This window comes from Poecilia reticulata, chromosome 6 (assembly GCF_904066995.2).
Source record: "Poecilia reticulata chromosome 6, P_reticulata-male-v2, whole genome shotgun sequence".
Classification (NCBI taxonomy): domain Eukaryota; kingdom Metazoa; phylum Chordata; class Actinopteri; order Cyprinodontiformes; family Poeciliidae; genus Poecilia; species Poecilia reticulata.
The window spans coordinates 7,303,111-7,325,359 of NC_088835.1; the positions used below are offsets into that span (position 1 = coordinate 7,303,111).

At 41.6% G+C, this 22,249-nt stretch overlaps 2 protein-coding genes across 4 annotated transcripts; one reads left to right on the top strand and one right to left on the bottom strand.

Annotated features, from left to right (window-relative positions):
* Nucleotides 1-406: 406 nt before the first annotated feature.
* Nucleotides 407-15,368, bottom strand: ireb2 (iron-responsive element binding protein 2). The gene is made up of 22 exons (XM_008411198.2): nt 15,265-15,368; nt 10,893-10,976; nt 10,646-10,811; nt 10,426-10,563; nt 10,095-10,337; nt 9,496-9,565; nt 9,201-9,384; nt 8,981-9,120; nt 8,711-8,882; nt 8,189-8,289; nt 7,228-7,344; nt 6,988-7,147; nt 6,690-6,825; nt 6,145-6,229; nt 5,905-6,061; nt 4,768-4,892; nt 4,589-4,693; nt 4,351-4,493; nt 3,815-3,962; nt 3,552-3,674; nt 2,893-3,078; nt 407-2,811 (listed from the first exon to the last, which is right to left on the bottom strand). The coding sequence occupies exons 1-22, from the start codon at nt 15,287-15,289 to the stop codon at nt 2,650-2,652; spliced, it is 2,970 nt and encodes a 989-aa protein (XP_008409420.1). The 5' UTR covers nt 15,290-15,368; the 3' UTR covers nt 407-2,649.
* A 620-nt stretch (nt 15,369-15,988) lies between these two features.
* On the top strand, nt 15,989-21,810 carry slc25a44a (solute carrier family 25 member 44a). 3 transcript variants are annotated; one of them, XM_008411196.3, is made up of 5 exons: nt 15,989-16,099; nt 16,413-16,538; nt 17,252-17,947; nt 18,037-18,164; nt 19,690-21,810. In XM_008411196.3, exons 3-5 carry the CDS (start codon nt 17,314-17,316, stop codon nt 19,879-19,881), a joined length of 954 nt encoding a protein of 317 aa, XP_008409418.1. In that variant the 5' UTR covers nt 15,989-16,099; nt 16,413-16,538; nt 17,252-17,313; the 3' UTR covers nt 19,882-21,810. The 3 variants fall into 3 exon arrangements, with proteins under 3 accessions (XP_008409418.1, XP_008409417.1, XP_017160995.1); XM_008411195.2 differs by lacking the exon at nt 15,989-16,099 and adding an exon at nt 16,215-16,272; XM_017305506.2 differs by lacking the exon at nt 15,989-16,099 and having other exon boundaries at nt 16,279-16,538.
* The last annotated feature ends 439 nt before the right edge of the window (nt 21,811-22,249 follow it).

The window sequence follows — 22,249 nt, forward strand, 5'->3', positions numbered from 1 at the left end:
TCAAAAAAACTGGGACATTTACATACCAATACTACTTATGCCTTTAAGCAATTTTGGGAAACTCGGATGATGTCAATATGGTGTCCAAGTTCTGTTTACAAGAGATGAATGCTTTGCCACAAAATGTGTGCATCAACCCTGAAACAAAAAGTCTTGAGAGTGAGACGAGTCCTGAGCATTCGTTTGCAAATGCAAACGAACAGAGCGGAAATGTGTGTAAATATTTTAATTTAAAAATAGAAATAAAATAACTTATTATTTTGACATTTATCAAATAGAAATACTTTCAGTCATTCTAATTGATGTAAAAAGAGGAAAACGGTTGCATGCCAAATAAATGCTCAATTAAAAGGTCATAAAGAGACTCCAAACCAGGGGGGAAGCACTGCTCAGAGACAAGTAAGCGTGTCATCTTTGCCATTTATTAAAAATTATTTACATAAAGACGTGCTGAGAGGCGGTTCACTGCCCCTCGCCCCCGGAACATTTCATCCTGCGATTTAAGCAACCCGCTCGGAACCAGGCGGCAAACCGAAAACAGACGATGAGCTACACTTCCCGTTATACTTAACGGGGAGATAAATGCGTTTAAAATGTCTTCACGAGGCACCAAAACAACAACAAAGAAAACATAAATCATTCTGGCAGCTGGTGATGAAAAGAAAGCATGTCCAAGTTTCAGACTGCTCATGAAATCACACGATGACGCACCACTGTGGAAATAATCAGCAACACAAACGGCGGCATTAACTGTGACGTGCCGGTCCAGAGCGTCACGCAACATTTGGCGGGTTTTTATCTCAAACACCTTTAAATCCTTAAATCAGTGCTGAAAAAATGTTTTTCCATTAAAAAACCCCCCTTTGACAAAGAAGTTAAAGTGATGTTTACCGAATGAGGTCATTCTACGTCACGAAGGACGCAGAAAGGAGACAAAAAGCTGTAATTACACCCGGAGCCAAATCAGTCATTATGGCGAGGAAAATGTTCTTAAAGCAAGACTTTTAATGAATAGTGTGGGATTTGGGAGATTTGATGATGATTGGGAATTTTTGGTGAGACTGGTAGCTGTGGCGGCGGAGTGAGCAGATCAGATCAGCTAGCTCCTGATCAGGTTTATGGACATGGACGTCAGGATGATCTTTTATTAATTCATTTCTACCATTGTTGCTTTTACTTGCGGTCAGGGATTGATCAAAATCATTACAACCCCCACAAATGGCCCCCGAGCCACACTTAGGACACCCCTGCATTAAAACACAAAACATTTTTTGGTCCAGTTTCTAGTGCAAATATCTTAGTACGCCTGAAATAAGACAAAACTAAATTACAAGGAACTTTTCAGCAAGAAATAGGAGCTTGTTTTAAGTAAATAATTTCTTAATACTGAATTTTAAAAAAGCAATAGTTCCACTTAGGACATGGGTAAAATTTCTTACTGCAAGTGAAACAAATAGTGAAACTAGTACTATTTAAAATTAACAAAGAGTTATTTACTTATTTAGCTCATATTTTGCTGAATAATAACTTTAAATTTAATTTAGTCTAATCTCAAGTGTACTGAGAGCTTGTATGTTTTTGCAGGGCAAAGATATTTAAATTGAATTCAAATTTCCACCCCCCCCCCTCCCCACCACCACCAGTATACAATGCACCATTTCCACAGCATGATGCCTCCACTACCATACATATGTCTTGTCATTAAGACCAAAGAGACCAATCTGACCATAAAGAGTTTCTCTGATCTGCGCAGAGTTGATAACAGTTTGGGTCAAATGGATGAAAGTTGAAGATAAAGTTCTGCGACAACAACACGCTCACATCAGAACTGGTTCTGGATTGGTCAAAGTACGTTAGCAATACTGATTGGACCGGATGCCCACCCTGTTGAACATTTGTGGGTTATGCTTCAAATTTATCAGCATTTCTGGAAAGACGATGCAGTCAGAATAACTGCCAGACTACAACTGAAAAAAACTTTGCGAAAGGACATCTGACAAAATATTAGTGGGTGTATGTAGATATATTTTAGCGTGCATGTACACGTTTGACCAACTGGACGGTAGAAAAAACAGTGAATTACTGTTTTGAAAAATAAAATCGCTGGTTGTATGTTGTATTGTTGACGCACCATGAAAATAAAAAGCCAAACTTCTGACTGGCATCGTACGGGTGACGAGCATTAACACACAATTGATTTAATCACAAAACTGTTATTTTCTGGAAAATACCCAATTAAAGAAACATCACCAGCACAAGAGACGATTCTGCTCCAACGGGGGGAAAAAACATGCAGAATTGTGATATTGGGGTAAAAAAATCAGGTTGTGATGAAGTGCTCCATCTTAGCTTTCCAAAGCGGTGTTGGCTACAGAACAGTCAAATAAAAAACCTCCAGAGTTCTCCAGCAACGAAACACAAGACGACCACGTTTACAGGCAGTACAGTCTCCACACACGGTGAACGCCACCGTTTCTTCTTCTTCTTGGGTTTATACTTGTGAGCAGAAATGCTGACTTTTGTGTATTAACTTAAGACGCTCACGCTACAGGTTTAAAAAAAAAAAAAAAAACCGAACAAACAAAAAAAACGGACGTTCCAAAAGTCTGAGGACGTAGAAGCGGACGAGACCGAGAACCGGCAAAGGATTCAGATTGAAGTCGGCTGCTGTTCGCCGGTGGCGGCGGCGGCCGGTCCATTTTCCACCACAGTCCGAGCGACGTACCTCAGAAGCCCCCCGTGTTGGAAAAAGATAACATCCACCTCGGAGTCGAACAGCGCCCTGACGCTGAATGACGTCCCTTTGCTGGTCTGGAGGGAAAAAAACACAAAAGGAAATCAATGAACTGTGTGGAGATTCCCAGAGACGCAGATGCGGCTCAGATGCCTTACCCTGACGGTGAGCTGCTGCCGCGGCCGCAGGCTCTCCGGCAGCGCCACGCTGAAGCGCTCCTTCCCACTCAGCTCCAGTGTTTCGGCGTTTTGCCCCGCCACAAACTGCAGCGGCATTATGCCCATCCCCACCAGCTGGCTCTTGTGGAGCTTCTCGAAGCTCTCGGCGATGACGGCGCGGACGCCCTATAAAAAAAAAAAAACAATCATTTGTTTAGAGTGGCCCAGTTAAAGGCCCATTCTAACTCTGAGATGGATTAAATCCACCTAAATCCAATTAAGCCTCTGTGTAGAAACTAGAAAATGAATGTTCACAAATTATTTTGATGTAATTTCAATAATATACAATCAACATTCATGGTGCGTAATGTTAAAGTATGACTATAAGTGTGTGTGCGTTTGTTTGTAATACCTTGTGGGGACCATTTTCCTGACACTACGTTGTGGGACCCACTGCTCCTTGTGGGGACAAAAGCCTGGTCCCCACAAGGAGAAACACTGTTTTTGGGTCAGGGGTCAGATTTTAGACTAAGGTGTGAATTGAGTTTTGGCTAGGGTTAGGATATGGATAAGGGTTTAGGCTGTAGAAATGAATGGAAGTCAATGGAAAGTCCCCACAAATATAGCCACACAAACATCTGTGTGTGCGTGTGATTTACCAGCAGGTACGGTCCCTTAGCCACCCAGTCCCTGGAGTTTCCAGAGCCGTAGTCTTTTCCTGCCAGGATGATGAGGGGTGTGCCGTCTCTCTGATAGCGATCAGCTGCCTCAAACACATCCAGCTGCACGCACACACACACACACCGACGCACACACACACACACACACACCCACAGCACAGAGAACCATTGAAACTGGACTCAGGCTGAATCAACCAGCACTCAACATTTACATGGACTAGACTGGTTAGGTTTCCACTCACAGTCTGGCCGGAGGGAATGTGCAGAGTCTTTGGGCCTGGCTTGCCGATGAACCGATTGTGGAGCTTGATGCTGGCGAAGGTTCCTCTCGTCATCACCGCGTCGTTCCCTCGGCGAGCGCCGTACGAGTTAAACTCCCGCGGCGTCAGCCTGGAGCCGAGGAGACACAACGTGAGAGTTCAGTTCATTTGAAGCAACTTGGTGAATGAAAAGCTGCCTGTTACAATTAGCAATGAATCAATGACACGCTGCTAACATTTGATGCTAAGTGTGAACTACGCACTACCAGACACTTTTGCCTGCTTTTCCTGTATAAGCTTAAAGATCATTGTTTATTGAAAAGCAATTTTTAATTCTTTTTATTTGTTGTTTTCTAGTGTTTTGTTTATTTGTTTTGGATAATTAAAATGTTAAATGTTTATAAGAATTTAAAGTTTATTCATCTTCTACCATTACATAAAAAATGCTCTCAAAACTACTTCTGGGACCATTTATCACCCAGAGAAACCAGCCCATCAGCTGGCGGTCCGACACCGACCGTTTGCTCTGCAGGTACTTGGCGGCGGCGCTGACTCTGGAGATGCTGCCGGCTGGTGAGATGTGATCCGTGGTCACTTTGTCTCCGAGGAACAGTAAGGCGTGAGCGTTTTCTATCGACTGGGGCGGAGGAACATCTTTACTCTGGGATGAAAAAAAAAACGATAAAAGAGAAGAGGTGAGAAGGTGACGGTTGCTGCGATGCAGAAAGAAGCGCCGGCTCTGATGGAGGGACTTACGAGTTTGCTGAAGAACGGCGGCGAGCGGATGTACGTGGACTTGTGATCCCAGGGGAAAACCAACGAGTCTGGACATTCAATCTTGTTCCAAAACGTATTCCCTTTCTGAAGGAGAGCAAAAGTGTCACGGTTTGCATGCGCAGCAGGATTTATTCAACAACAACAGAACGGGTTCTGACCTCCATCCTCCTCCTGAGGTCCTTAAAGATGGCGGAGATGACCGTGTCCTCCTCGGTCTGCTGGACCTCCTCTCTGGACGGCCAAATGTCACGAAGATACACTTCCTTACCGTCCGAAGTCCAGCCTGTTCAATTTGAAACATAAGCTGAAAATCAAGATCTATTTGCAAGAGCTTTCCGAGGGAAAGCAAAGGGAACACAAGAAATGAAGAAAAAGAAAAAAATCATATCCTTTTTCACATTTTGACACTTTTTTAGGTCATTTTTTTCTTTGCTAAATTGTTCAGATTCAATCAGATTGGATGGAAAGTAACAAGAGATCCAAACATTTCTGGAACAACTTCACATGCTCCCAAGATGCACCAGAGAGAGACGAGGATCTGGTGGTTGAAGCTTTTCTGCAACACTTTAAATACTGAGCCGACCAAATGCTTTCTTGGTTTGATTGGGGATGAAAATTGCAACATTTGTTACGTTTTCAGCGGTTCCTTTTCACACGGCACCGTGTCAAACAAACCAAACTAATTGACAAACCTGTCCAGCCCCCTCGCCTGTGGTGGCGCTGCACCAAGAAACACTTAAGGAAACAACACAAAAACCTCAGAAGAAGACGCGAGTGCAAACTTCTTTGCAAAATGCAAAGAAAAATGGAGAAGCGTCAGATTTTAGCTGTTGTAGGATTTCTCTTTTGTCTTTGGCTAAAGTCCACAAGACATGTCTCCTGCTAGCGCGAGACACATGCATTTGTTTGGGTTGTATTTATCCAGAATGCCGTGCTCTACAATCTATTTCCTGCCTTTAGTGTAAAATGCTTAATTTTAGTCTCATCTGTGTAAAAAAAAAAAAAAAAAAAGCACAAGTAAAGAAATACTTCTAAAAATGACTAAATAATTCCAGAACTTTTCCAAAGCATCTATGCAGAGCAAATTAAACGTTTACATTAAAATACAACCAGATTGCAAAAGATAAATTTTTTTTTTTTTTTTTACTTCGTCGGCGGTTGAGAGGTGACTAAACAAGAAGCTGAATCCCTTCCTGCTCAATGACTGTAATCCGACCAAATTCCTCAAAATCCCCAGCTGATCTCCAGCTTCTACAGAAACAGCTTAATGGAGCTGCGGGTGGCGCTCGTCTCACCTAGAGGCTCTTTCTCAAAGTCGATTCCCACCGTGCCTGCAATGGCGTACGCCACCACCAGGGGAGGGGAGGCCAGGTAGTTGGCGCGCACGCAGTCACACAGGCGGCCTTCGAAGTGCCTGTTGCCAGACAACACACCGCAGGCCACCAGGTCCCCCTGAAACGATGGACAGTGGCGTAGAGTCTGAGTGAGGGCAGACGGAGAGGTAGCGGCGTGGTAGCGGCGGCGGGGGGAGTTACCTTTTTGATGGCGTCGACAACGGCTTCTGGTAGCGGCGCCATGTTCCCCACGCAGGTGGCGCAGCCGTAACCTATGACCTCGAACCTGTCACATGATCACAGCCATTATTTATGCAACTTTGATTCATAGTAACTTTAATGTTAATCAATATATTCGATGTGTATTTGATGATTTTAATGATGGTATTTGACTGGATGATGTTTTTATGGTTTAAAGCACTTTAAACTTCTCTGTTACTGAAGTGAGCTAAACAAATAAACTTGACATCCCATAGAAGAAAATAGATCCATCCTTTAAAAAAAAGGTTTTATCTTTGTTTTCTTATTTTAAAACATAAAAATAAAATGGTTATAAAAGTTACAACAAATTCCCTGCAGTATATTATTATAAAATATGTTTAGGTGATTGAATATTAGCGGCTTTGCATGAGTTTTATTTAACCAGATCGAGGCTAAAACCTTCTCTCTGACATGTAAAGTGTAAATATGTAACTGAAACCTGTTGATGTCATTTCCTGTGCTGTCAGGGCATAAAAGCTTCTCACCCCAGCTGGTTGAAGTAAGGCAGGACTCCACTGGCGTTGAGGTAGTGGGTGACCATCCCACTTCCAGGAGCCAGGCTGGTCCTAATGTAGGGCTTGACGACGAGCCCAGCTTCCACGGCCTTCTTGGCCATCAGGCCTGTCGACGGCAAGGAACAGAGTGAGCGAAGCCGAACTGCGACCTTGATGAAAAGTGTTCTCACGCTATCTGTGTTGTCTCCAGCTCCCATCGCCTTGAAGCTGAGCTAAGCTTTGCTGAGAAGACTAAACAGTTCACGTCTGAATTTAAACTTTGGCATACCTGCGGTGAGCATGACAGATGGGTTGCAGTTATTGGTGCAGCTGATGACGGCGGCGATGACCACGGAGCCGTGGGCCAGCTGATACTCCTGACCGCCGTGCAGGAAGGGGATACGGACGTCCTGCTTCTCCTTGGAGATGTGGAAGCCTTTAAATCCCACCTGGGACAAGAGGAGAAGTTACTGGGAAGCTCCGCTGCCTAGCAACAGGAGGCATCAATAAGTACACCCGTCCAGGTCACCTTCTCGTTGAGGCAGCTCTGGAAGTCGTCCTTCATGCTGCTGACAGCCACTCTGTCTTGGGGTCTTTTGGGTCCGCTTACGTGGGGAACCATGGAGCTCAGGTTGATCTCGATCACCTGCACAAACATCGCTAGCTTCAGTGGAGCTCATTGATACGACTTCTAAAACGTTTCAGACAACGCATTTAAGTTGACAGAGAGTCGAGCACAAAGGAAGACAGCTGCATCTAAATTAGAATACAATTTTAAAAGTTAATTTATTTTAGCAATTCAATTAAAAAATTACAGTGTAATATATTAAGAGTTAATTTCTATTAAATTTAAAGGAAATAGTTTAAAGATAATGAAAACCCAACATAATGTTTCTCACTAAGTCGAATTAAGATTTTTAATGACAAGCATTAAGCAGTAGCAGGCAGTCACTAAAATAAATGTGTGCAAAATGTTTGTCACGTTTTTTTCAACGTTAGTCCATATTCTACTAACGTTGAAAAAATACAATTCTCCAACTGCAGTGTTTTCATTAAGAAACAATTAAAATGTCACATGAATACGTTTGTTCATAGTTAAACGCCGCGCCGTCCTCCCCCTACTACTTCCTGTCGTCTTCTTCATCTTTTCCATCAGTAGTGACATACGGCTGCTGATCATGTGACTCGTGTCACGTGACAGAAGCGTTTTCTTTGCAGTTCTGTGAAATACACTAATTTTGATATGACTGACAAACCACCTCATCCCAGCGCCAAAGCTTTTTATCAAAAAAGTTGAGTTTTTTTCAAAATTGGCGACTTTCCATTAAGCAAATGCACTTTTAATTCCAATTTTCACTATTTTATGGTGATACACACACCCTCAACAGGCCTTTGCTAAAGTCTTTAGCTGCTCACAGAACAGAAGAAATAAAGTGTCACACAGGCTGACTGCTCCTTTTCCCTTATTTTTTAATCTGATGTGAAATTACCTCTGAGAACTGAGGATCTTCTGAGGATTCTTCATAGCTTCGGAAAAGATTTACAGCCTTCATGTAGGACTCCAGTAATTCAAGCTTTTCGTCAGTGAAATCTGGAAGGATGAATTAAAATACATTACAGAAAAAAATGGGACATTTTACACAAAATCCACACTTTTAGCTCAAATACATTTTGTTGTGTGCGACTTGTAGTTTGTGTTAAAATATCGTTGACGTCTTTTAATTCATTTTAGAATAAAACGTTTCTGCGGCAGTAGATAAATGGATTTCTGCTGTTAAGCTACAAAAATAGCCGAACGGGATAAAGTGTAACACTGTGACCTGGAGGGAGGCGGGGCGTGAAGTGCCTCATTTGCATTTAAAGAGACGGTACCAAAACAAGTTGCTGTCAAACGCACCTCAGCACGCATTGCAGTTCCTATTTAAATAAACCACAACTGAATGATTTAAATGTGAAAAGGACAACATTAAAAACCTGATATGTCCACTTTAATTGCTCCTTATTTTACTCACTTGTCTTTTTAAAGTGCTTGAGTGTTACGTGGTCGACGGGGAAGAAGCTGACAGTGGCGTTGTATTCTGGACACATATTGGCGATGGTGGTCCGGTCAGGCGCCGACAGCTGGGAGACACCTGGTCCAAAAAACTCCACAAACTTCCCAGAGATTCCCGCCTGACGCAAGTGCTGAGAAAACAAAAGACCAGAGAGGCAAACCTGAAGCTCAGAGCATTGTTATCTGGAACAATTAAAGCTTCTCTGGTTGAACAATCCTAAAAAGGAACCTTTGTGATGCCGAGGACGATGTCGATGGAGGTGGCCAGCGGGTTGATGGAGCCCACCAGTTTGCAGCCCACCACCTGAGGTAGGGTCAGCGACACCGGTTGGCCCAGCATCACCGCTTCAGACTCGATTCCTCCGACGCCTGAAGGAAATCGTGAAGCCAGTTACTGATGATGCAGTCTAAACGAAAAGCTGAGAAACGTCGGTGAGAAGAGGCCGTACCCCATCCCAGGATTCCCAGGCCGTTGATCATGGTGGTGTGGGAGTCGGTGCCCACCACGCTGTCGGGGTAGATCAGGCCGTCGCTGACCTGCACCACCCTGGACAGATACTCCAGGTTCACCTGGTGGACGGCGCCGACATCCGGAGGAACCACGTTCACATTTTTAAAAACCTTCGAACACCACTGTCGGGCAGATGAGGAGAAACGTGGGTGCTCAACGAAGTGTCTCGTCCAAATGAACATTCATTTTATCTTCTCTACGGGAAAATTCAAACACAGGCGATATTTTGGTACCTTAAAAAAATGAAGCCTCTCTTTGTTCCGCTGCAGTTCCATTTCCTGGTTCTTCAAAGCCGTTTCCACTCTGCAGAAAAGATTAAGTAAAATCCACAGTGAGCTCAAAAACGGAAAACACTGAGCAAAACAATAACATCTACATCACCTTGCCAGTATGCTTAACATGTGCACGACCTTTGAACTTTCCCACATCAGAATGAATAACAGGAATCCTCTCTAATGCCTAATTTAGGATAATCTCGCTCTCATATTTTCACTGTTGCTGCAATTTTGCAAGTATTTTACAGTGGGTGGTGTGTTTAGGGTAATGAACAAGTGTTTTTTTCTGACACACACACACACACACACACACGGACGCACACACACACAGTGTTTTGGATGTAACCTCAACAGAGCAGAGCTGAGTTGTTCTTTCAGCAATTGGCCTTTGTTTTACTAAATTTCTTGACGACTATTTCAATAATCAATCGCAATTAATCAAATGAATCATTTCAGCCCTAGTTCAAACGTCATGAGTACTTCTGCGAGCTCTTTGAATCTAGTCCCAGTGTTACACAGACTGAACCTGTCAAACCCTCTGACTGATGAAGACGTACTCAGAAACGGGCTGCAGGTGGAAGGGGCAGAGCAGGGGAGTGTTTTCGATCTGCTGGACAGAAGTAGGACGGCCCGACGAGGCAGGGGGGTCGCTGCAGGCGGCCTTGCTGCAGGAGCCCCGCTGGCCCCCGCAGTGGGAGCCGCCTCTGGACGGAGGCCGGACCGCTGTGGACCGAGGAGGAGGAGGCTGACTCTGGTTGGAGCTGTCGCCTCCACCCGGGTTGGGAGCGTTCTGTATGGCGCTGGTATGACAAGGATCGATGGTTAAAAGGAAATAAAGACTGACGTAAGCAAACAAAGGTGGGATTTCTTTTCAGTTAATCAACAAACCATTTGCTGTAATCGATTTGTAGCGAGTGGTCTACGATGAGATCCGTGGGGCATTTAGGGTTGACTAGGTCGGGGTCGACGCCGTGTTTGGCCACAGCGTCTCTCATAGCTGCCAGGTCCACCATAGCAGGAATACCACTGATACACAACAACAACAACAACATTGTTCCCAACAATCGCTTTCTTCACAGCTGAGGAATAAAAAAGTGAGTAAACTCACGTGAAGTCCTGGAGAAGGACCCGTGCCGGGGAGAACGGCACCTCTGCTTTTTCCTGCTGCTGCTGCCAGTCCAAGATGTTCTGCACATCCTCGTCTTTCGTGTAGAAACCGTCGCAGTTGCGAATCGCCGCCTCCAGCAAGATCCGGACAGACAGCGGCAGTTTGTCTGCGTGTCACAAAATAAAGAGTTGACTCACCAAGGGGTACGGCCGATGTTACGACAGACATGGCGCGGCTGTGAACTCACCGTATCTCGGGTCGCCTAATTTACGTGGGTTGTAGAATTTGATGCCATCTGGTAACGTGTCGATCAGATGGGCGTACGGGTGCTCTGAGGAGGAGAAGTTAATGCTTAGACCAAAAAGAACATTTAATGTCTTCTAGTCATTAAAAAATATCACTGAAACTCTTTTAAATTCTTTTTTTAAACAAAGAATTATATGACAGCAATAACAGTGTTCCTGCAGGTTTCACCATCTCAAATTTAGGACATTTTAAGACCATTATGAATAAAACTTAAGGCCTGTACAGAAATGTATAAAAGAAAGTGATTGTTTTTCCAAAGTTTTTTTGCACAGAATGCGTCTGGCATCGTACAGGTTGAAATTCAAAAATAATTATTGATCCCAAAGGGGAATGAAATGTCGTTGTAACTCATCAATTCAGATTCTTCAGAGTTACTGCAGATGGTTGTGATATCATGTTGCAAAGACGTATGTTGCCCAGTCAACTGGTGATAAATTTACACTTACAAATAAAAGACACAAGCTAGCTATTAGCAGCTTGTTACCTCACAGGTCACAGTGTATGAAGATGTCTCCACGCGACTCAAACTTCTGCCTGACAGTAAAGTCCCGTGAAAAAAATGCTGCATAGAATATATAAGAATAAACAGTTCTGCCACGACAAAATTTGAGACCTGTGATTAATTTGTTTGAGCCCATCTTTGATTAATTTAAAGGTGTAGTAATATGTTTTCCAGACACCTAGTGCCATTTTATGGCATAGTCAAGAAACAAAGTTACCTTCGGTTGTTATAAAGATGCTATATATACCAACTATGAATTAAAAGGAATTTTATTCAGGGCTTTCCCTAGTGTATTATAAGCCTGGCAGGCCACCAGGCTTTACTTGCTCTCCCACCAGGCTAAGCGACATTTGTTTATTTTAAATAATTTTTTTATACACCAATAACATCGACAGTAAAGACAGGATAAGATGGTTTATAGTTGACTTGTTGGACTGCCGTCACCTGCTCATGCACCTCTGAATTTTTGTAACTTAATTTTTTAACATAAAACATGTGTGCCACTGGTGGACTGTCCCAAGGTCTTCAACACCGGACTTAGCAGGTTTTCTGGGGGAAACCCTGTTATTAATTTATGTAACGCCTTGAAATTGGACCCCTGTATCTGTAAAACTCCTGCTCTTTCTGAAACTCCGCCTTCAGGAAGTCATCACAACATGGCTCCTCTATTAAACCTTCAACAACATTTTCACCAGTGTTACACTGAGAAGAAGCTCCTATAATGAGCTCAGGTGTTCCACCAGGTGTTTGCTAACTGCTGCTGGCTAGTCTGAAGGAGCTCAGTGGGGGAGTTGTGGAGAGGGCTGCTCTGTGAGGCAGAAGCATGGGAACTGCAGTTCTGAGGTGAAGCTGCGTCTCGAAGGCAGAGCGAGATCCCACCAGGCAGTTTGCACAACTGAATCGTTGCCATGGAGATTAAAGGATTTCTCAAACTTCAATGAAAGAATCAAAGCAAAGGTCCAGATATGTTTTTGATGCTGACATCATGTAACATTATAACATGATGTAAAGCTAATACCGCCCCTTTAAGACCAACCATCTACAGCATTCAGAGCATCAAACTGTAAGTCCAGCTCCCATCTTCCTCAACTTTACCACATCTATTGTCAGATCACACAATACACGGATGAGACCTTTCGTCAAGAAGCAACACAGCAACACCACTGCCTGCTTTGTGGTGTTTAAGATTTTAAAAGCTTACTGACTCAAACACAGAAGCACGTACGAAGGTTTTCATGTTATTGTTCAGAAATGTAAACAGACAGGAGCCACATTCCTGCAAAGCAGATAATGAGCAGGAGGGACGGACACACTGGGGGGATTCCTTATCTCGGCAGCATTTCCTGAAAACAGACTCAACAATATAGTGGCGTTGCAGCATGACGTATTGACACAGGTAAAGGCTGGTTTACTGTATCAAGTGAGGCAGAGGTTTTAAGGTTTACAGGCTAGAAATTAAACTGGACTTTATATTCACCAGTCCGATTAGAGCAACAATGTTTTAAAACTTATGAAGGAGTTGCATTACTGCAAAAAAGTAAAAAATTAATTGTACAAGAAGAGAAGAATAAAGTCATAATAATACGAGAAAAAAAGGTGTTATGAGAAAAAAAGTATAATATTCAGAATAAAGCCATAATATCAGTGGATTCAAGTATTAATGTTATGACAACTCCCATGCAAACAATTACTGAGTTAAAATGGAGAATGTTTAAATTTCTGTGGAGCTACATGTCATATTTTAAGACGTCAGTATCAAATTATCGTCAGCAGAAGAACTTTACAACGTGTTTAACATTGTGACTTCATTCGCATAATACTATGACTTTATTCTCGTAATATTATGGCTTTATTCTTATATTTTTTTTAAAAAGTTTTAGTCTGGCCTTATTGATCTGTCATAAAAACCACAGTTGGAGAGCAATGTCAGTCGAGCAGCTGACTGCTGGCTACCGGAGCAGATACCACCACTAATCATACATGGTATGGCTTACATTATTAGATGTGCAATAATCAATATAGAACAAGTTTAGCAGACATAGTAATATTTGTTTCTTTTGTTAGATCATATTTTAAACTACAGTTTACTCAAAATTACTGTAACTAACTTTAAAAATCTCAGACGTAAGATTAGAAAAGAGCTGTAAAAACAAAAAAGCTTAATTTCCTCCATTAAATGAAACATAATTACTATTAGAGAATAGAAGAGAATACTTCTTCTATTCTGCTAGTTAAAAGAGACCCTACCGTCACCTGAGAAAATTATTATTCTCAACAATAGTTCACAAACAATCTCCAGCTTTTTATGTTTAGTTTCTCCCTATGCGACAGCCTGATTTAACATTCAAATTTCCTGTCACACATACAGTATTGTGGATTTTTACAAAATACTGCCTTGCAGGTATGTTCACCGGCTATAAAACGACTATGCAAAAAGAGGCCGTCACAGATAAAACCAATTGATGGATACTGGATACACAGCAGCAACAAGAAAAAGAATAAACACAGTTGAACCAGATTAGTCTCACGCTTCAATAGATGCAAGAGTGAAAAAGAAAAACAAAGTTAAAGAGTTTCCTACTCAGTTTCCATGACAAAATCACATACTTTTCAGACTAAATTTGATTTAACATTGAGGTATTTTAACAAGACTTAACTATATTTGTATGGCAGATATTTCTACAATGGTAAAGAATTTAAAAGAAATCATTCATATTCCTGTCAGTATGAGGATATGGTTGGATAATATTTAGACAGTTGTATATGAGGTCAAGTTTGGAACTTCAGATCTTCAGAAAATATATAAATCAAATTTCCTATGTTTTCTTTGTAGGAACCCTGAATGCCACACAGTGAAGCCAGGTATGGACTCTACATATTTACGACATAGAAACAATATAAATATTCTGCATATAACCATTCACTGTTGTATCGTATGTGCTATTACCAACATAGACATAAATACAGATGCTACGGTAATAGAGTGAAAACAAAAACTGTATAACCATATTTAGGTAGCAGCACTACAATATGTGTACAGGTGTGTAATTATGTATTAGTTTGCGCGTTAATAGTGTTATAATAGGTAATACTGTAAAGCAGTAAAATTAAGAATTAAGTAATAATGTATATGAGATACAAACATTGATAAAGCAGGGACTTTTTTATAAACCTTTTGCTTGATGTTAAATATAGAAAAAATTGGGACTTTTTCACTGGCTCTGGTCTGAAAGGCCGATTTTTTTTCTAAGCAAATATTATAACACTAAACCCAGTCTCTTCATAAATTATGTAATGACTGTAAACCGTCAAGCTAAAAGTGTTGTGTCCCAGGTTTTCAATAAAACATCTTAGCATGTTTTCATAATGACAAGGTGAGGAAGAGAGGTGCAGAGCTAGCCTAGGTGCGAGCTGCTAACATAGCCTCTTATCGTAAAGCACACTTGCGCAGAGCACTTATCGAACTACCGGCTTATAACCTCTTCTAGAGATAACAAGAACCAGCTTAGTTATAAAACAAAACACAAGCAGGAGACATTTAGGTGAAAGTCGTGGCAATGGCATCAAGAAAGACACCAACGGGTTTCGCCTTTAGCATTTTCTTTTTTACCATACTAGCTGTCATATCTGTGTTATCGCGTTAGCTACATGCTAGCTTTTCTGTCAGGGCCATTTATATAACGTTCACGTGAAACAGGCCGAAGTTCTCCTACGAGCGAAGAGTCCGTTTCAGAACGGTTTTATTCGGTTAGTTTACACGCTGTAGCCACTCATAGTTGTCCGTAGAAGGTTCGTAAAAGACTCGTTTTACCTTTAATTGTCGCATTGAGCGCCATGATGACTCCTGAAATCAACACGGGCCCCTTCTCACACTGCACAACCAACCCAGGGTTGACCAATTACAAAACAGCAAACAGTAATGTAACCAATCAGAGTACCGAGCTCCTCGGTCACGCCCAACCAGAAATTTGTAGTAGAATAAACATTAAAAAAAACAATTTTTAGAAACTATCTGGATAAAATAAAACCCATGTTTTTAAGAAATACAACAGGATTTGTTAAAGGTGAGAGTTGAGATACTATCTTATTATAATAATTATTATTATTATTAGGTAATAATGACTAAATACTATCTCACAATAAGATTACATGCTCCTCAGTCATAATAATGAGATGTAGTCTCTGTCACTAATTAGCTTTCACTTGATCATGAAATGCATAACTATAAAAGCAAAGTCAAAATTTTGAAAGGGTGTCTCGTAGTATTTGCATAGTATCTGATAATAATGAGATAGTGTGTTGTTATTATTAAGCATTTATATAATTGTAATTTAGTTATATCATAATTATTAAGTATGAAATTAGGATAAATTATAACTACAAGGTTCATAAGTGAAAACTATAAAATATTGCTAAATAATTACGGACAAACTAAGCCAAGCCACAAATATGAGATTCAAATCCTTTCGCATCAGTGTCAGAAATGGCTTGAAAAGATCATAAATAGCACTGTGACTTTAAAAAAGTGTTGCCATGTGACGTCAACGGTGTTGCTTTCAATGCACTTCGGACTGTTGGTTCGAGGAACGTTTGTGTAACTGACGAACGAAATACTATTTATTATTATTATTCAACAAATGTTACATGTATGTATAAATCTTTATCTATGTTTTTGCTTATTCATACTTTATTACCTATTAGTTTTCTTTTGTCAAAATCTGAATTGTTATTTCGTGACACCCTTGTAATGTACTTTATTAGAATTTCTACCCGATCATGAATGCGTCATCTTCCTTCAATTGTACAAACAACTGGCAAAGTAAATATTTCAGTCCTATAAATCGGAGTAGAATGCTTTTCAAACCTGTTTTTTTATTAACTTTAAAGTAGAGAACAATTTGAAGATGTCTTGATAAAGTTTAGACCCTTGACCTTTTACCTTTGACTGTGTTTGTTCAGAGCAGTAATGGACGGAAGACATGACCCTCCATTATGTTGCAGCAGCGGAGGCCGTTCGAGTGTAAATAAACAACTTCGATACCCAAACGACAGTGGCCGAGGACGGTGAACTTAATGACTATTCTGGTACGTTCAGTCGGTGTGTTTAGGTGACATTAAGTTGTGTTTTTTCGATAGGAAAACCCCATGTCAGTTTGTTGTTGCTAAAGCAGCTCGAGTATTGTACACGCTGCGACGTGCACGTGCTTCCTCTTCCAACAAAACATCACTAAGTTATTGACTAACTGATCAAACGTTTAAAGGGCAGTTGTTTATCTTGTGTTGGATATTATTTTACTCCCAATTTGTCAGCAGCGAAATATGTGCTTTTAAACTTCCCCTCTTGTGGTCTCCGTTTCCCTTACGGACTTAACTGACTCTAACGAGTATGTTTCACAAGCCATGTCAGTTCCGGGTTTATCAATTTTGTGGTAACACCGATTTACTTCTCTTGTCCATTGTGTGAAATGTTGCAGATATTAAATGAGGGAAATTAACATCTTAACTGTCTGGCTGTTACAAATCTATAGAGGAATGTGTGTTTTTGAAGTGTCTTGCAAAAGTACTCACACTCATAACTTAACATTTGGTCATGTTAAAACCACACATTTAAACGTGTCTATTAGAAATTTTCAGTGATAGGCCAACACAAGCAGAGAAATGTTTTCACCATAGAGGGCAAAACAATGAGCAGAAAATGAAATCAATAAACAATTAGTCCTGGTTTGTCTGGTCTCCAGATTGGTCTGGTGTTTTACGGTTGTCTTATATCATTCACTTAACGCTTCTGTCTGATGCAGGTATAATGGAAGCAGCAGCGTTTAGGACCGCAGCGCTTTGGCTTTAGGGCCTGACCGGCACCATGCAGCAGAAAGGTGCCATCCAGATTATAGAATGGGAGGACCTGGACAAGAGGAAGTTCTACTCATTGGGTGTGTTTATGACGTTGACCACCCGGGCCACGGTCTACCCAGCCAGCCTAATCCGGACCCGGCTGCAGGTGCAGAAAGGGAAGGCCATGTACTCGGGCACCTTTGACGCCTTTTGCAAGATCCTGCGAACGGAGGGTGTGAGGGGCCTCTACCGAGGCTTCATGATCAACACCTTCACTCTGGTGTCAGGACAGGCGTACATCACCACCTACGAACTGGTGCGCAAGTACGTGTCCCACTACTCTCCCAGCAACACGGTCAAGTCCGTAGTGGCAGGAGGGGCAGCGTCGCTGGTGGCTCAGACCATCACCGTGCCCATTGACGTGGTGTCCCAGCACCTGATGATGCAAGGACAGGGGGAACATCACTCCCGCTTCAAGGTGAAGCCAAAAATGATGCTCGCCACATCTAAACGCAACCCTACTTTTGGACAATCGCGGGAAATAACGGTGCAGATATTTGCAGCCGATGGTTTCAGGGGATTTTATAGGGGCTATGTGGCATCGCTGCTCACGTACATCCCTAACAGTGCCCTCTGGTGGCCTTTTTATCACTTTTATGCAGGTAAATCAACACCGCGTTTCTTTTGTTTTCTCAGCATGTCTTTTTGTACGACTTGGCCTTACGATGTATAATGTCATTTGCATTTTTAGAAAAATTATCTTTAATGGCACCAAGTGGATGTCCCCACCTGATTCTGCAGGCTGTGGCAGGACCAATGGCAGCGGCAACTGCTTCCACCATCACAAACCCTATGGATGTTGTTCGTGCAAGAGTTCAGGTAAGAAAAGCTGCAACCTTTTGAAGGAGGTTGTCATTGTTTACTCTTCAGACCTTTAGTTTGATGATCTCCTAGCTGTTGGAGTGAGGTTGAACACAAACATGACCTGTCTGAGGCCTTCAGAAAGATGATTGTAGCAGTTTATGTGCCTGGTGGGGTCACAGACGGGTTTGTTATCAGGTATCCCACTGTAGGATGTTCAAAACAACTGGTAAGGTGCCAACGACTGCCCGGTCAAAGTTCACCCTTGGAGTAGACCGGAAGATCCTTGAAGAGGTTCCCCCCCAAAAACAACCTCTACCATAGGATCTACCATAAATTCTGCCACATGTCAGAAGGTGCTTCAAGACATTTGAGACTGGCTAGCTCAATTACAAATAAATGAACCATCTCTGGGGGGTTTTCTGCTTGATTACCTTCATAATGGAGAGTGAACATCAAAAACCAAAATCATTTCAAATCAAATCAAATTTTATTTGTATAGCACATGTCAGCAGCAAGGCATTTCAAAGTGCTTTACATTATGACATTTGCATGCACGTCATTGAATGAAATCATAAGTTGAAACCACAGGAAATTAGGCAAGCAACAGGGTACACTCTGGACTGGTCACCAGCAAAGCAACACAGAGACAAACAACCACGCACACACACACACACACACACACACTTAAGGATACTTGGGAGAGACCACAACATGACCTAAAAGGCATGTTTTTGGACTGTGGGAGGAAGCACCCAAAGAAAAAAGGTCCTTCTCTCTACCAACTGTGCCACTGTTCGCCCCATAACCGGTAGAGGGAGGAACTATCTGCACAATCCTTCAAGGATAAGTGGGTATAGACATTGTATCGATGAAGTGCATGAACCCAAAACAACAAAACACGACTAAGAGCGTCACAAAGCAACCTTCATTGGGAAGCACAGTGGTAAGAAGTGTCTAGTATGTGGTCATTGGTCACAAACCTTCAAGGACTTTTGATCTCTATTGCTGTACAGAGAGCCTTGCCATGGGAAACGTAACATTCAGGACAGAGACAGGTTCTGTCTCACAAGGACGAACATGTTTAATGTTGAATCTTCATATTAACTTCAGAACCAAAGTAAAAGACATTGTGAAGTTGCAAACTGAAGTCTATGAAAGTTGTAATCCACAGAGAAACAATTCATACTCTGATATGGGCTAAAAGGCCGTTCAGCCAGGAGGAAACCATGAGTCCAAAAGTAACATAAAATAGTTGAAAGTATCTAATCACACTCGTAGACAATGAGCCTAAGGTTTAGGAGCATCGTGTCTTACAATACACAGATGGTCTATATATAGTTTAAGCTGAATATAACAACATACAAAAGAAATCATTTAATCTTCCGCACTCAAAATGTAACAAACTGTTGAGTTTATTTATACAAAGTTGTTGTTTATTTCCCCTGGTAATATAAGGTTTAAACCATTTATCAGCTCGCCTCATCTGCCAGCGCTGATTCAGGCTAACCATGCATCATCATCATCATCATCCTTCTCTAAGGTGGAGGGCCGAACATCCGTCATAGAGACGTTCAAGCAGCTGCTGGCGGAGGAGGGCATCTGGGTGATGACCAAAGGGCTTTCGGCCCGCATCATTTCCTCCATGCCCACGTCGGTGCTCATCGTGGTTGGATATGAGACGCTGAAGAGGCTGAGCCTGCGCGCCGAGCTGATTGAGACCAGACACTGGTGAAAGACAACAAGGCGTAGGCAGGGTGGGGGACCAGGACAGCCTTTCATCATTCTCCAGCTGCACAGAGGCAGTGACCCAGATCTGTCTGATGCACTTTAGATTGGTGCGGCTTTAAACGCAGGAACAAAGAGAATTCATCATTAGACGCAACCGTTAGCAACTGGAAGGTTGATGAAACAACCTTATTGTTCTCGCTGTCCTGTGAATTCCTGTATTATTTGTGAATGATGCACATTGAAATGCGTAACAGGTACTTGTTCCTCGTTTGTGTTGCTGTAGATAAAATGACGCTTGGTGATGGATGAAAAGAACAGATTGAAAAAAATTCAAGTTTTAATCTAGATTATGGATTTTCAGAGTTTGGTAGCTCGCTTATCAAAGAGCAAATGGACATCTGCACCCTCCCATCTACCTTTTTGCTATTATTTCTGTAAATGTTTAACTTGATCTTCCATTCATACAAGTTTCTCTGGTCTTGTGGGGTTTACCCGCATTAACTATGATGCTTTTGGTTGCCTTGTCATTTACAGTGCTGTAAGTATGAGCTACCTTTTTATTATAACCATAGTTCATTCAGCCTTGGTCATCTAACGTTGGCGTTGGGTCTCAACATGACGTCAAAGTCGACACGGTCTAATAGCGAGGTTAGCTAGCAACTCTTGGCAGACAACACCATGGCAGTGGAGCGTCCAAGTCCTTCCAGACAATTATAGATTTTAATTAATCATGGTTACACTTCATTTTATTTTCCTTGGCCCAAACTAAATGTACACACTGTATATTTATGCTCTAAAGATCTATTTTGTCTCTGGCGTAGGCTTGGTGAAGTTCAATATTTTGAGTTACTTCATCTGTTTTGTTTTTTTACCCTCATTTGGCCACCCCTTGAAGAACTCTAGCGCCCCCTATGGGATATTCACAACCAACACTTTGAAAAGCCCTGATCTTGAGAGGTTGCATTAGGTCAACTGAAACTAATAGAACAGCTTTGTGTGGTGTAAAAAACTATTTTGCCTTTATCCTGTTGTACTCTACTGTACAAACAACATTTGCAGATCTTTCCCCTGACTGAATTGGTATGGGGGGTATGGTTCAAGGATCTGCACGCATTTTGTGGACTTTAAGGTATTTTCCGAGGGCTGTCCGGTCCACGGACAGAAAGGTATCCCGTTTGAGAACCTCTGGTCTCATCTTTGCTTTTGGAGATGATGCGTTTCTGTTGGCATCCTCAGCTCCTGCACGTCAAAAGCCATGGTAACCACCTGAGAGAAAGGCGGAGTCCTCATCTCAGATCGACGGTCAGTATCTTTTGAGGGGCCTTGTCTGCAGAATACTTGGTACTACTCTTTTTGTATTAAAAAAAAATCTGATACATGATTAACGTGTAATTCTGTAGATTGATACCCTTTAGGACTTTGATTATATTGTACATCACTGCCTTTAATGTGTTCACTTCAATGAAGAGTAAACCACATTGATTTGAGCTCGATTGTATCACTTCAGTGGTAACCAGGGTCCTCAAATTGATTCCAAACATTTATATTTGAACACTTAAAGTGTGTAAGTGAACACTTTATTTTTTTGTATGTAAAATATCTCCTGGTGAGAAATTTGATGATTTTAAGAGGACTGTGACTCAAACCACGCTACCATAAAACAAAGAGGGCAGCAACACACCAGCACACCCACCCTGATTTACTAACCTACCTTCAAAGTTGACATTACGGTGTATTCAGATTTACTGCCACCCGACAGCGGACATTTTGTGTATTTTTTTAAGTAATGTTTGTGGACACCTCTGTCCAGGTCAAGTACAGCGTTTCTGTGAATAAGTCTCTTAGTATTTCTTTGACACATTAAATTAATGTGTAAACGTTGTGTTACATCAACATGTACAGAGTTGCAATTGAATAAAAATTTTATAATTTTTTTTTTTTTTTTTTACATAAATCAGGGGCTGCAGTACATGTGAGTCTTCCAGAGGAAGCACTTTATGCTTGAGATGAAACTTCTGTAATCATACATCTTAAATTAGAATATACTTTATTTATTTTAGTGGTTTGACTCAAAAACGTTAAACTTATTGGTGGATTAAACATGAACTGATTTCATTTAATTTTGATTATGGTCAAAATTATATTTCTCAGAAAATGAGTATTTTAAAACCAACTAACTTGACACTTGTCCAGTAGACAGCGCTGACAAAGGATATTAATGGAAAGTTGAGTGGAAGAAAAAAAACTGAAAAAATGTGCACAAAACGGATGCACACAGCCTTAAGGCTATTGTGACACAGTCGCCTTTTAGGGGTTTGTCAAGCTGGGAATCCTTAACTAAGAAAAACAGCATTTTTTTACAACCGTGTTTG

Coding starts and splice junctions, on each gene's coding strand:
- slc25a44a (XM_008411196.3), top strand. CDS start 17,314: ATGCAGCAGAAAGGTGCCATCCAGATTATAGAATGGGAGGACCTGGAC. Junction 17,948..18,036: donor TTTTTATCACTTTTATGCAG/GTAAATCAACAC, acceptor TTGCATTTTTAG/AAAAATTATCTTTAATGGCA. Junction 18,165..19,689: donor TTGTTCGTGCAAGAGTTCAG/GTAAGAAAAGCT, acceptor TCCTTCTCTAAG/GTGGAGGGCCGAACATCCGT.
- ireb2 (XM_008411198.2), bottom strand. CDS start 15,289: ATGGCGCTCAATGCGACAATTAAAG. Junction 10,812..10,892: donor ATTAGGCGACCCGAGATACG/GTGAGTTCACAG, acceptor TGTGACACGCAG/ACAAACTGCCGCTGTCTGTC. Junction 9,121..9,200: donor CCTGGGAATCCTGGGATGGG/GTACGGCCTCTT, acceptor GATTTCCTTCAG/GCGTCGGAGGAATCGAGTCT.